The following is a 13,577-nucleotide window of genomic DNA, read 5'->3' on the forward strand; positions in this document are numbered from 1 at the left end:
GCGTACACTGTGCCTTTTACTCTCTCCGGCGAAATACTTCCCGAGTTTTAAACCTGCTTTCGTTACTACGTAGCCTCACTAAAACCTTTATTTCGTGTAGCGGAATAGGTGGAGAGATGTCTGGGAAGAGCAGGGGAGATCTTGAGGCAAAGAAATGGGTTCAGATCCAAGCAGCAGCCCCTGCCCACCCGCGGACGCTATGCCGGCGGCAGACGGACGCTTGCAGTACATTTGTTTCCCCCCAGCCAAAATGCATACAACTTTTTTTGGTTTTTCCACATTTGGATTCAAGGTTCTCGCTGCCACACGGGAAATACCCGTGTTTCAGCAAGAAACCCCTCTGCGTACGGAAACGCAGAACATTACAAGTCCTCCGCATGAGACATTATCATTTCACGTTCCTTTCTATAGCCACCGTTTGCATTTGGGTAGCTGTCTTGCCACGGGATGCAGGAAAGGCAGTGGATCCCATGGGGGCAGGTGCCTACCGCGGCTCTCCATCTCTGCAGAGCGATCCCGCGGGGACGCGGCCGCAGCCAGATTCCGCCCAGCTGTCGTGGGCAGCTCCTGCTTTCTGACAGCTCCTGCTCCGAGCATCTCTTTGCAACTGCAAAATTTGGGCAAAACTTTGACAAAACTTTGACCTCGACTCCTTGCCACTACCTCGCGAGCTGGGCCACAGGCGGTAGCAGCCATACACCGTGCCGCCAAACCCAGTGGGCTTTCGAGGCGAGGCCGACGCAGAGCCCGGAGAAACCTCCTAGACCTCCTAAACCTCATCTCTCAGCCCTGGGTGCCTTCGGGGCGTGAGTCGTGAGGAGGCAGGGCGTGGGTGGCAACAGCCGGGGTCCCGCTCAGGGACGAACCCGTTCGGCACGACACGGGCATCGCCGCCGCCCCGACGGCGGGGCAGAGACCCCCCCGCCGCCGCTTCCCTCCCTTCTTCCCTCCTTCCCTCTCCTCCTCTGTCTTTCTCTCCCTCCATTCCCCTGTCGGCGCCGGGGAAGGAGGGTGGCGGTGGGGGCGGGCGTGGTGCGGGGGCGGTCTAAGGGGCTCTGGGCTCAGCGGGGCGGCGCGGGCAGCGGCAGTTGTCGCTCCGGCCGGCGGCAGCGCTCTGGCCGCCGGTGCCACTGCGGCGGGCGGTGCCTCTCCCCGCCGGCCTGGGGTTGGAGTCGCGCCCCCGTTAGAGCCCGCGGGCAGAGCCGCCCGCCTCCTCTCCTCCGTCGCCCCGGCCTCCGCCCGCCCTCGCTGAGGCCTTCTCCACCCCGGAGCTGACCGGGCTCCTCCCGCGGGCATGAACGGCTATGGCTCCCCGTACCTCTACATGGGCGGCCCGGTGTCGCAGCCACCGCGGGCTCCGCTGCAGCGGACACCGAAGTGCGCCCGGTGCCGCAACCACGGCGTGCTGTCCTGGCTGAAGGGCCACAAGCGCTATTGCCGCTTCAAGGACTGCACCTGCGAGAAGTGCATCCTCATCATCGAGAGGCAGCGGGTGATGGCCGCGCAGGTGGCGCTCCGCCGGCAGCAGGCCAACGAAAGCCTGGAGAGCCTCCTCCCGGACTCCCTGCGCTCCCTCCCCGGGCCGCCCGGCAACACGGAGCCCCCCACGCCGCCGGCGGGGCCGTCGCCCTGCGCCGCGCCGCCGCGGACCCCCGCCGAGCTGGCCGCCGCCGCCGCACTTCGCTGGGCCGCCGAGCCGCCTCCCGCGCTCCCGGGGCCGCTCCCCAAGGCAGGTGAGGCCGGGCCGGGCATCGCGGCACCGGGGCAGGAGGGAGAGGGAGGGCTGGGATCCCGGCTGTCCGTTCTGGGGGATGGGGCCGGAACGAGTAAAGGCGAAGGTTTTCCCTTTCACCCGACGGGCTCCGTGGGAAGGGAATGGAGAGGAATTCCGTCGGGTACACTTTATCGCTCTTAAAACGCATGGAGCTGCAAAGTGACCGGCCCGCTTCCCAGCCAGAATCGCGTCCACCGAGACAAGCAGAGGAGACCCGCGAACGTCGCGGCTGCCAATTGTCTGCCCGACGTGCCGCTTCCGGGCCCGTCCCTCAGGTCGGCCGGGAACGGGCCGCATCCCGCGTGGATCACAGCGGCATGTCTCTCTGCTTCTCCCGGTCCCGCTCCGGGCTTCTCGCACGCCGGGCATCGGGACCTCGTCCAGGACAAGACCTGCCACAGAGAGCCTCGGACCAAAAGCGGCGCCAGGAGCAGGGAGGCTTCTGCGAAGCTATGACGACCGGGGAAAGCGGAGTGGTGGCAGGGGATGAGCGGGGCAATCCAGTCCTCCTGCGCAGGCCTGTCCCTTCGGGTCGCGTCCGGGGCGGCTTATGAGAGGTCGGGGGTGCCGAAACCACCGCCTGCAATGGGCACCTTTTGAGCGCGACCTGTCGGTAATACACATTTCTGGAGGCAAAACTAACACTCCGAACCGCAGTCGCGTTCCGTCCACTGTCTGAGCGGGAGCTGACAGTCTTTCACAATAGGGATGTTCGGCAGGCAGGCCGCTGCCAGCCCAGCGCGCTTCGCTGACAAGTTGTGACAAAATTTTACGCGGTGCCCCGGGACGAGAGTGGCGACCCCTTTGCTGCCGCCGCGCGGGCCCATGTGCACCATGGAGCCAGTCCGGTCACGGAGGCGTCCACCAGGGCCCCAGCATGGGGCCCTGCTCCTCCAGCACCCGAGCGGACACACACTGGGCCCGAGGCGGCGGCACGGATGAGTCTGACACTCTGGCGAGGATGTCGGTGGTTTGGGACCCGCTTCCTATTTTCCGGCACCTTGGCACCACCTGCCTGCCCTCCGGCAGCCCCCTCCTCCACATCTCGGCCCAGTTCCGCCGGCCTCTCCCCAGGGCCGGGCATGGGGGGTCTTTCCCCAAATTTCCCACTGGTCGTAGCTTTCCGCTGGCGCGGACGCCCTCCGCTCTCCACACACACGGCGGCGCCTTGGCCGGGGCCTCCTCCCTGCGTGGAGGTAGCGGGGCATAAGGCCGAGGACATGGGGAGAGAAGGGGAAAAACCCGCCTTGCTTCTTCGAGAAAATGAAAGTTCCCATCCGCCAGCATGATATAAATTTGTTGGATAGGAACAATATTAACTTGCACGCTTAACTTTCCTTCACCCTGATGTATGAACTTCCTGGTTTAAAAGATTACAGTAATCACGGGAGGAGAGTGTAAATCGAATCTGATAGCAATAACTTTTGGGGAAGGTCAGGCTCAAGTGAAATGTTACCAAGCAACAGGCATTTTGTTTGCAAAATACAATCAAAGTGTATTGATGAGAAATTTTTCCTTGCCAACCAGTCAGCACTTTCTGATAATAGCTTTACGGAGTGAAAAAACAACCAACCAACCAACAAAACATAATGTAGATCTCCATAAATCAAGGCCATCGGCGCTGTGCCTGTGCCTGTCTCCGTCCCCGCCTGCGGTGAGGCCGAGCCCAGGGGACCGGGATACCCCAGGACAACCGGGGAGCCTTTCTGATCACACAGACCTCACCCACATGGTCCCGGTCCCTGATTGTCACAGACGGTTTTTTTCCCCCCATATTTTATGAACATGAGAATGCATGAGAGCAAAGTGGAAAATGGTGTCCTTAGAGGTTCCTGCTGTCACCTTTCACCAGACACTGTTTATTTCACCACATGACTTATTTCGAATTATCCTGCATGCTCTGAGCGGCAGGGTTTTCTCTTTCCTCTCCTTCCATTAACTGTATTAAAATCGCCGTAAAAACGGAGGATAAACCTCTTGTCCACCCGGTTTCTAAAACACACACATAACCCCTTCCTCCTCGAGGACGTTATTCTCGTGAAAAGTTTTTTCACTGCCGAAGGGATATTTCCTAATATATGGTAAAATCAGATCCGTTTGCTTTTATTCCACTACAATCAACCATTTTGGTGGGACAGTTGCGAAGTTCTGAAAGTACCCTTTTTGCATCTGCCTCTGCTAACCTGTAATGATTCCACCTCCTGTTATTGTGCTCATGAACTTTACTTGCCCACAGGAGTGTGTGTTACATTTGTCTTAGTAGTCGTTATCAAGACTTGTAAACAATATAATGCTATATTCGTCATTTGATATTTTCAGAGCCAGCTTCTTAATGCAGTGCAGCTGTCTCTGTGTTAGTTTGAGAATAGTGATTACTCTCCTACAGAGTATTTTGATCTTCGAATATAGGGAAGAAAGTCTGAAGTGAAAGTAATTAAAACCAAAACCTAAACAAAGCCTCAACAACCAAAATCAAGCTAAGAAACACCCCATTCTTCGAAACAGACAGCAAAAGTAAAATCAAACCCAAAGCAAACAAAAAAGATCCCACTGAAAACATAGCCTTAGCTTTATGTGCAGTTATGCTAGTTTTGGTATCAGCCTTTCCTAATAATACGACTAAGGAAAACAGCAGGTACTTTTGAGATACAAGAAAATCTGTGTTGAGAAAAGAGCTGTTCTAGCAATCAAAGAACAAGATTTTTTAACAGAGACTCAGCAGTGGGAATATCGAAGAAACAAATTTGGTTCCAAAATATTAGACCAAGTTTTCCAGACAAGTTATTAACTTGAGAACAGCTTTTTCCTCTCATCTGTTTTACTTTTTTTTGGCCTCTTTACAACATTTGACTCATGATTATTAAGGTATAGATAGTCAAGAAGAATTGGGGTACATATTGTGCTGAATTCATATTGTATTTTACTGTAAATGCATGTACGGTTCTCCCACTGTTCTGTTTCATGTGTATCTGTATTTGCACTGCATACCGGATCTGGGTCGGTATGTCTCCCTGCATGCATAGGAAAATAGTTTCCTTAGTTTTCCCAGGAATCACAAACAGGATACTTAAATGCAGGCAATTTGAAATAGAAGGTGTTGGGGAGAAAAAAACCCCAACACACACACACACACACACACACGTAACAAAACAACCTCCCCCTAAAAACCAAAACATAAAAATCCAACCCCAGAGCCACACAAAGAAACAACCCTCCCAAAACCAAAAACCAAACACCCTCCACCACCCAAAAAAAAAAAAAAAAAAAAAAAAAAAAGGCAAACCAACCAAACACCACCACCACCAGAAATACAGCAAAAAAAAAAAAAAAAAAAACCCTCAGAGCTCACACAGGACAAAATATAACACCCAAACCTCCACAAAGGAAAAAAAAAATCTGAGGACGAGCTTACGAGCTTTCTTTCTTGAAGCTGAGAATATAGTCATGTAAAACTTACGAATTATGAAAAGAAAAAACGCTTTGGTGAATAGCAGTAAGTTGTACGTTCTAAATACAAAATTATTTTTGTACCTGAAAATACAAACATTTGTAATTAACACATGCATATAATATTCCTACAATTCAGTGTCCACATAGTGACATTTACAATATATCTTTACAATTTTTTTATTGGATAATGGCTATTTTGCATCTTCAAAAATTTTTGTTTATTTGACGATTACTATTTTTGGGGCAATTTTAAACGAACGAGAATCCCAGTCGCGGTGGTTCCCATGAAGAGCTGGGGACAGTCCCCGGAGCACATCTGAGCCTTCCCGAGCCCTCGGCTTAGCAGTAAAGGGGTGTTTAAAGCAGTTAAAACACAGCCTAACAGAGAGGGAAGCCCCGAGGGCTGGTAGGTGAGCGGCCAGCTGCCTTGCGACAGGCGGGCCCCGGGGTGTGACACCCACGCAGCACCGCCGCAGCACCGCCCCAGCCCGGGCATGGAGCTGCCTGACACCGGCAGACAGAAATGCTCTCAAAAAGACAGAGGGAAAAATACAGCAGCCGCCATGCTCAGTGGTAGCCAGCAGAGGGTAATTCTCTGTGTGTTAATAGCACCACTTCGATTTAAAATCAACGAAATCTCGTTTTACGGGTCTGTCCCTGCGAGTATAGTGAGATGCGTTGCTATGACTTGTGCTGTATGAGGAGACTACCCCTGCACAGAAGCTAAGAGCCAGCATCTGTGTGGTCTCCTGATAATAAAGAGGCAAAATTCAGTGCGACAAGTTTTCAGAATTTGATGAAAATTTTTTAGGCAAGCCTCATAAGGATATTTTTAAGGGTACAGAAAATGAAGCAAATCTGAAATATCTTGAAAACAACATTTTATAAGGATAAGGGAATATATTTGAGATACCTTACCTGATTTGAGTGCGTTTGTTTGCTTGCTGTTTTTTTTTTTTTAAATAAACACATATTTTCTCCACAGTGGTACTTGCTCTCATCCCATAAAGATACACTGTAAACATGAGCATGAGGTAATTCTGAAATATGTTCTTCTTGCTTTCACTCCATTTGGTAATATTAGTCACCGAAGCACAATTTATATGAAAATTAGGGCTATCATCTTCCTTAAACAGCCTCTCTAACTCTGTTAAGATAGGGACAAGGTAGTTGGATGTTCTTAGACTGCCCACTAAGCCTTGAATGTCCATTCACCAAGATTTGTAATAAATGCATAGTGAAGGGATTAAAAGGGAAAGGTAGTGTGAATCTCATGTTTTCTCAATAATGGATGAGCTATGCCAATATCTTAGCACCTCCTCAAAAGGATGCACGTGCCAGTTTGCTATCAGCAAGCAATTCCTGCATTCTGCTTTGGCTGCTAAAGCAAGATTGATGCACTGAATTTGTGAGAAAGAGGAAATTGTACATGGCCTTCTCACTAATGCAGAGTTACTGCTTCTGTGTTTGCACTCTATAGGCAGCATAACCAGTGTAAAAACCAGTTCTGAAAATGGGTTATCCTGCTGAAAGGAGTGAGGTCTTTGCAAGAGCATCTGTATTCCTCAGCTACACACTTATCTTCCACAGCCCAAATTAGCAGCATCCCATATCTCAGTGGAATAGCCCATCGTTTCTGCCAGGTACAGCTACCCTCATGACAACAACCTGCCTTTGCCATGCTCACACTGTCAGGCTGTGCTCTGCCAGGATCTCTTCTTTATTTGTAGCTCCCACTGTGCTGAGCATAGTGGCTTCTCACTCAGCCCAGGCTTGCTCAGACCCTGACTTCTTTCTCTTTAGTGGATAAATTCCATTAATAGTCTTTTTTTCATGCTGATCTGTTAAATGTTAAACTTAGCCCACTAACTGATGAGAAGATGCCCTGCCTGTTCCTGCAGTGAGAGGAAGGTAGAAGATGGTGAGCAATGAGGCTCAGGTGCTTGCACACCTCTAAATGGTTCCATCTCAGTTGGGCAGGTGGCATCATCAGCACATTTTAGGAGCCTTTGCTTGCTTCTTACAGTTACTTTATTTCGTTTGATTGTTTGACAGGGTCTTGGAAAATGAGGCAAACAGTTGTATTGGTTTTTGCAGATAGTCCTTCCCATTTGTGCCTTCAAAAGCTCTACCCTGTGTGGTTAAAGCAGACTGTCAGCTGCAGCTTGGACAGCAATCCTCTCTACATGCATTGATGCTTCCCAAGAATGTAAACATTGTGCTTAATAAGGAAAGCCAGCAGACCTGTGTTCTTGGGAAATAACAATGAACAATCTCAAGCAAGTATATTGATCCTCTTTTGCATAAGCAAGCATCCTTCCTTTCTTCTTGCCAACAAGCAGTCTTATTTCAAAAGGTTCCTTAGTCTGGTCAGGCATTACCAAAGAGTTTTGAGCGTCCATCTGGAGACAGCATGACCAGTGGACCTGTTTTCAGCTCTCATCCTTAGTTTGGTACACAGAAAGCAAGTTACCTGGAACAATTGCTAAGAGAGGTTGTGACGTCCTCATCCTTGGAATTATTTAAAACTCAGCTAAGCAGGGACATGAGCAACCTGCTCTTTGTTTAAGGCTGCTCACATTTTGAAGAGGATTTTGGACCAAATGCCTTCCAGATGTCTTTTCTAAACCAGACTTTTCTAGAACACATGTTTGGATGGGACAAGGCATCAGACATATTTAAGGGTTTAGAGGAAAAGCTGCAATTCTTGCTGTGGGAGAAGCTGATTTCTGTGGGAGGAACCAGTTTCTTCAGAACTGGAATGCATTTATTTATTTGAAGACTTTTTAAACCTTCAACCCGTAGTCATAATGGAGTGGTTCCACTAATGCTGTTGGAGCTGCAGAGGAATTTTCATCTCCTAAATGCCCTCTTCAGCTCACAGACAATGAAATGGTGCTAGTGAGGAATTATGATGTGAAAGTTCTGAAGTTCCTCTGAGAAATCTTGCAGTTGGGTGGTGTGTTGCTGCCTTGTAACCAGCGAGAAAGGATAGATACAGCACTTTTGATGCAGCAGAAAAATGATCAAGCTTCTTTGCTTGCACATGAGAGAATGAGACAGAGTATGGCTAGATCAGGTCACATTATCCTTTTGCAGTTTTATTCTCCTGGCATGTTGCAAAGATACCTTAATTTTTGCAGGATCTCTGAGAAAAAGCACTTTTCCCCCGTTAGAGTCCTGGTCTGTTCACTTTAATAAGAAAGCATCCTCAAATCCCTGTAAAAGCTTTTGGCCTCAGTTTTCTGTTAATTTCTCTGACTTCTCTTTGCAGACATGAATGAGGAGCGGTTGGGTGATGCAAGTGGAGCAGACAGTGCCGACACCTACAGTGACAAAGACACAGACCAAAGGAGTTCCCCGGACATGACTAAAGCCAAAAGTTGTTTCAACCCTGAAAGCCCTGAAATTGTTTCAGTGGATGAGGTCGGTTTTGCAGTTCAGAAAAATGGTGGGGGCACAGAGAACCGTCCAGACAGCCCCAAGTACCACCCAGAGCAGAACCATCTCCTGATAGAAGGTCCGTCTGGGACAGTTTCTTTACCATTCAGTTTGAAAGCAAACAGACCCCCACTTGAAGTCTTGAAAAAGATTTTTCCTAACCAAAAGCCAGCTGTGCTAGAGTTGATCCTGAAGGGGTGTGGCGGTGACCTGGTGAGTGCTGTAGAGGTTCTTCTGTCCAGTCGGTCTTCAGTGGCTAGTGGAGAGAGAAGTCCTGCAGAATCGGATGGTCTTGTTTTGCCTTCCAATGGGCATATTTTTGAACACACACTGAGTTCCTACCCTATTTCATCTTCCAAGTGGTCTGTGGGCTCGGCATTTAGGGTTCCCGACACTCTGAGGTTCTCTGCTGATTCCAGTAATGTTGTGCCAAATCCTCTAGCTGTACCTTTGCAGCACCCTTTCCCTCAGCCACCACGCTACCCACTGATGCTGAGGAACACTTTGGCAAGAAACCAGTCCAGCCCGTTCCTGCCCAACGACGTCACTCTGTGGAACACCATGACATTGCAGCAGCAGTACCAGCTACGGTCCCAGTACGTCAGTCCTTTCTCTAGCAACTCAGCCACTGTTTTCCGAAGCTCACCTGTCCTTCCTTCCCGCTCGTCAGAAGATCCTAGGATTTCAATTCCCGATGATGGATGTCCAATTGTGTCTAAGCAACCAATTTACACAGAAGATGAATATGAGGACAGGTCTGATTCTTCAGACTCAAGAATACTCAACACATCTTCTTAGACTGACATTTGACATGTGACAGCTAAGCGATACTCACAGTGCAGCTGAACAACTGGCCCCTAAGAGGAGGGACATGTACTCTACAAAACTCTTGCAATTGTATTAAAAAGTTGCTTGGTATTGTACTATAGCAATAAAGACATAACTTATTTAATTTCTTGCACTTCACTGGATAATGCCAAATAGCAATACTCTGGCTTTAGTGCTGAGTGTGTGTTGCAAAGGAAGACTTTATGGCTACCAGTTATGGGACTCTAGAAGACTCATAATGGAAACAGAAGCCCAAGGTCTACTTTGTTCCTTAACTCAGAAAAATGGGGATGTTAAACTAGAATACTTGAATGCTGTTTTATAATTGAGAACTCCTCAGGACATAAGAAATCAAGCAAACATAGTTCAAATGCAAATAGACTAAAACAAGGACCTTATAATCTTATGCCAGTGATCATCCTTGCAGTGAAAGAAAAGGCAGAAGAAAGAAATACACACATGCAACTAACATGAGCTGCTTCTGTGCCGGTTGAGCTTGGACACTTTTCAGAGAAATATTATTAAGAGTTATTCTTTTCCCATGGCTAGGTCGAAATGTGTAATGTCAGTGTAAAACCAATTACAGCTGTGAATTGCATGAAGTGTATTGTGAAATGAACACCAGATTAAGCATTGTCAGGTTAATGTAGCATGCTAAGGACTCTAGAAAAATAAACTAAGATGATGATCTTGGTTTATGTCATTTATACTGGGCAAATAACATTCTGAAGATAGAGAGCTGATTAGTTCTCAGCTGGGGTTAAAATGTCCAGCTCCAGCAGCTGCAGTCAGGGGAAACCTCTTTTTCCAAGTCTGGGTTTTGCTTCCCTGACTTGTAACTTGCAACTGAGATTAGGCAAAAGCTGTCATCAGGGAAGCTGATGTCTCTTGTATTTGTACTGCAGATATTTCCAAGCTCAGCTGAGTAAAGCAGAGCTTGCTACAATCACAGAAAGCAGAAAACAAAAGGCTCTCCCAATGCTTCAGAAGCATCTTTTTTCCTATTCTGTAGAAGTAGAAAAAAAAAAAGGAAATAGGATGCAATTGTGGGCATTTCTTTAAAATAGATTTTAGGCAAATGGCAACTCCCCTTTTCCCCTAGGAAAGTAATGGTTTGAACAGTTTATTGCATGATTGCATGCATTGATTACACTGCATATCTTATGTGTGTCTGAGTAACATTAGGAATTGCTTCTGACGAGGAATGCCTCTAAGTTTAATGTCCACTTAGAAGTTTGTTAAGCTCTTAGTGTCATTTTTTCAACTGTTCACAAGTGACTATGTATGCTTGACAATTGACTTTTACAAAACACACTTCTGAATGCAGATGAAATGACTATTCGGTCTTTCAGGTCTGGGGATTAGTCCCACACCTCAAAAAAATGGTGAGGCCACCCTGAAGTTGGACTCTGAAGCAGATGGGCTTTAAAACTGTTATATAACTGCATCAGGCATGTTATCTGGTGTCATTGTAGATATGAATGCCTGTGTTCTCTTTTGGCATTTCATGTTCTGTGAGTCTTGTGCACATGATGAATCTTTCATTTTATAAAGGTACTGAATACGCACAAAAAGGAGAATAAAATAATGACTTTATTTTCCTTCGGGGATAAATTGACTGAAAGATACTTTATCTTGCATAAATTTCCAGCCTGTTCAGAAAAGCATTTTATTGGTTATGCTACAAAGACATAAAAGCAGGGGAAGGGAGGAAAAAAAAAATTCCCTTATGGAAATGTAAATGTGCAAGCATTTTGAGTTTTCCTAAATGCAGGATTTCAGTTGTGTACTGACAGATTTGCCTGCATTCACATGGCATGTGGAAACAAATTCATCTTACAGCCACCCCAGAGAGAAAAGTAATATGTAAAATAGATCTTGCAAACAGAAAGGCAGGTGGCAGTGAAATGCTGTGCTCTGACACATTTCTGAGAAATTGTCAAAGGCTAGATAAGAGCGGATAGGCCCTGGAGCTCCAGTTTTGAGCAGATTTCCTTCCTGCAGAAATTTTAGGCATCTCCTGTACTTAAATGAAATCTCAGTGGAGGGTTTTTGTTTGTTTTACTTGTTTGTGTGCTTGTTTTGCTACAGATGTTGAATCATCTTCAGCAGAAAGACAGAACTGTGATATGTGCAAAAGCTCATACCCTCTATGGTCTGTGGGTTTTCAAAGAACTGAATCCTGGCATCTTGGCACTGGGACATCTTTCAAAGAAAGATGACCCTTGGCTAACATGGAATGAACTCCTATCACACTTGTGGTGAAAAATGTAAATTTGGTGGTATGATTTTTAAAATTCTATCTCTTTTGACAAGCTGTTTTCTGAAAAAAGAAACAAGTTAAAATAATCCTGGTTTCTCATGTTATAAAATACTCTTGACTCCATTGACAAATACATTTTCTTTTCTTAAATAAAGCAAATATATCTTTGTTCAAAATAAGAAATGCAAATTTTCATGCTGAACAGTAATTTTTGTTTGACCACACAACATTTTAGTTATCCAGAAGATTTTTTTTTTTAAATACATATTTACCTGCAATGATACCTTTGAGAAATAGCTTTGTTCATCCAGTTGTATTGTCCAGGCTGGCACTACAAGCAGATAAATTTTTTAAGGATCCCTTGGCATATTGGCAGGAATCTTTTTCTGGCCAGAAAATGCTGGGACCTGTTCCTCAGACCTTTGCTGTGCTGGTGGGGGTTGCCCACGCAATCCCAGCCTCCCAGCAAGGGCAACCGCGGGGAGAAGGAGCCTCGTTTCTGCTGGAGCCCCATTTGCCGCATCTAGTCCGGGCCCGCAGTGGCCTCCCCAGAGTTGGCGGTCCCCAGCCTGGCTCCGGCGGTGCTTTCCCCGAGGGCGGTGACAGCCGTGCCACCGCAGCTGACGGCAGCGGTACTGGTCCTGAGCCTGCGGAGCGCCCGCGTCGGAGCAGCATCCTGGGATTCTCACCGCTCCGCGGCCCGTCAGCGCCTAAAACTTCCATTTTCCCTGCTCCATCTTGTGGCAAACAAGGGCATCTCCTCGTCGGAGCAAGTACTTCATGCTGAGGAGAAGACATCGGGATGAGGAGGGTTGAAGCTGGAAGCATTGATGCCCAGAAACACCCTGAGGGAGAAAAAAAAATAAAAAATTCAAGCACCAAGAAGGATGCCTTGAGCCTGGTGAGGTCTCTATAGGATCTCAGAGTCCAACGGGTTGTTGGAGGTTTTTTTTTTAGGGTTTTTTTGAAGTCTTTTTTTTTTGGGTACTAGTGCAGCTGTGGCTTTCTTGGAGCAAGAGACATTCAGCACCGAACTACAGCTCCTGCTCCTGTCTGAGCAGCCCCTCAGGAGCCTCTTATGGGTGCGCCAGGACTTCTTTTTCTCTGGTCAGAGAGGTGATTTCACTGTCAGCTCTATGGGAAATACCACAGAAAGCTCCCTCTGCTCACAGCTCTCTGCTTGTCCAGGTCTGAGGCCCACCAGACACCAGTGCAGTGGGCTCTGCAGAGGTGGCAGCTACCCCAGAGGCACATAACCAAATCCCCACTAGCTGACCTCTAGCTGTGACAAGGTGGTTAAGGCCAACGATGATGTAAACAATAACAATAACAATTTCTCCCTCAAAGGATTGCCATGGAGAGCCCTAGTGTGATGCTCACATTCTCCAGTATCTCTCATACCTGTAGGTAAGGGAATAGTCAGAGGGACAGCAGGGGTAAACACAGCACAATGGGGATGTCCTACACCAAACTATCCCTTGCCTTGTCCTTGCTGTTGTTGTGCTGCTTTCCTGGGGGTCCCTGACTTGTCCCTCTTGTGGGTCTGAAGGGCCACCTCTGCAATATTTGTTGTATGCTTGGTGAACAGGCTCACCTCACATTTGTGCTGACATCTTTGAAAAATGACTCTGATTCTCTCAGTATACTGTTTCAGTGATTCATTCTTTATGTGCATTTACTCAGCAGACACGAGTGGGGAAATAAGATTTATGCTAAATTTATATGTTAATTTTAATATTGAAGCTATTCTGTATTTGAAGAATAAGATCAATTCTTCAATTTCATTTCTTACGTGATATTGCATATTGTCATTACTGGAAA

General features: G+C 47.4%; 1 protein-coding gene across 1 annotated transcript; it reads left to right on the forward strand.

Moving 5' to 3' along the window:
• The first annotated feature begins 1,202 nt into the window (after window positions 1–1,202).
• DMRT3 (doublesex and mab-3 related transcription factor 3) lies at window positions 1,203–10,527 on the forward strand. Its single transcript, XM_068177495.1, has 2 exons — window positions 1,203–1,733; window positions 8,499–10,527. Exons 1-2 carry the CDS (start codon window positions 1,295–1,297, stop codon window positions 9,461–9,463), a joined length of 1,404 nt encoding a protein of 467 aa, XP_068033596.1. The 5' UTR covers window positions 1,203–1,294; the 3' UTR covers window positions 9,464–10,527.
• Window positions 10,528–13,577: the final 3,050 nt, after the last annotated feature.

The sequence above is a fragment of the Anomalospiza imberbis genome, chromosome Z (genome assembly GCF_031753505.1).
Source record: "Anomalospiza imberbis isolate Cuckoo-Finch-1a 21T00152 chromosome Z, ASM3175350v1, whole genome shotgun sequence".
NCBI classification, from domain to species: Eukaryota; Metazoa; Chordata; class Aves; order Passeriformes; family Viduidae; genus Anomalospiza; species Anomalospiza imberbis.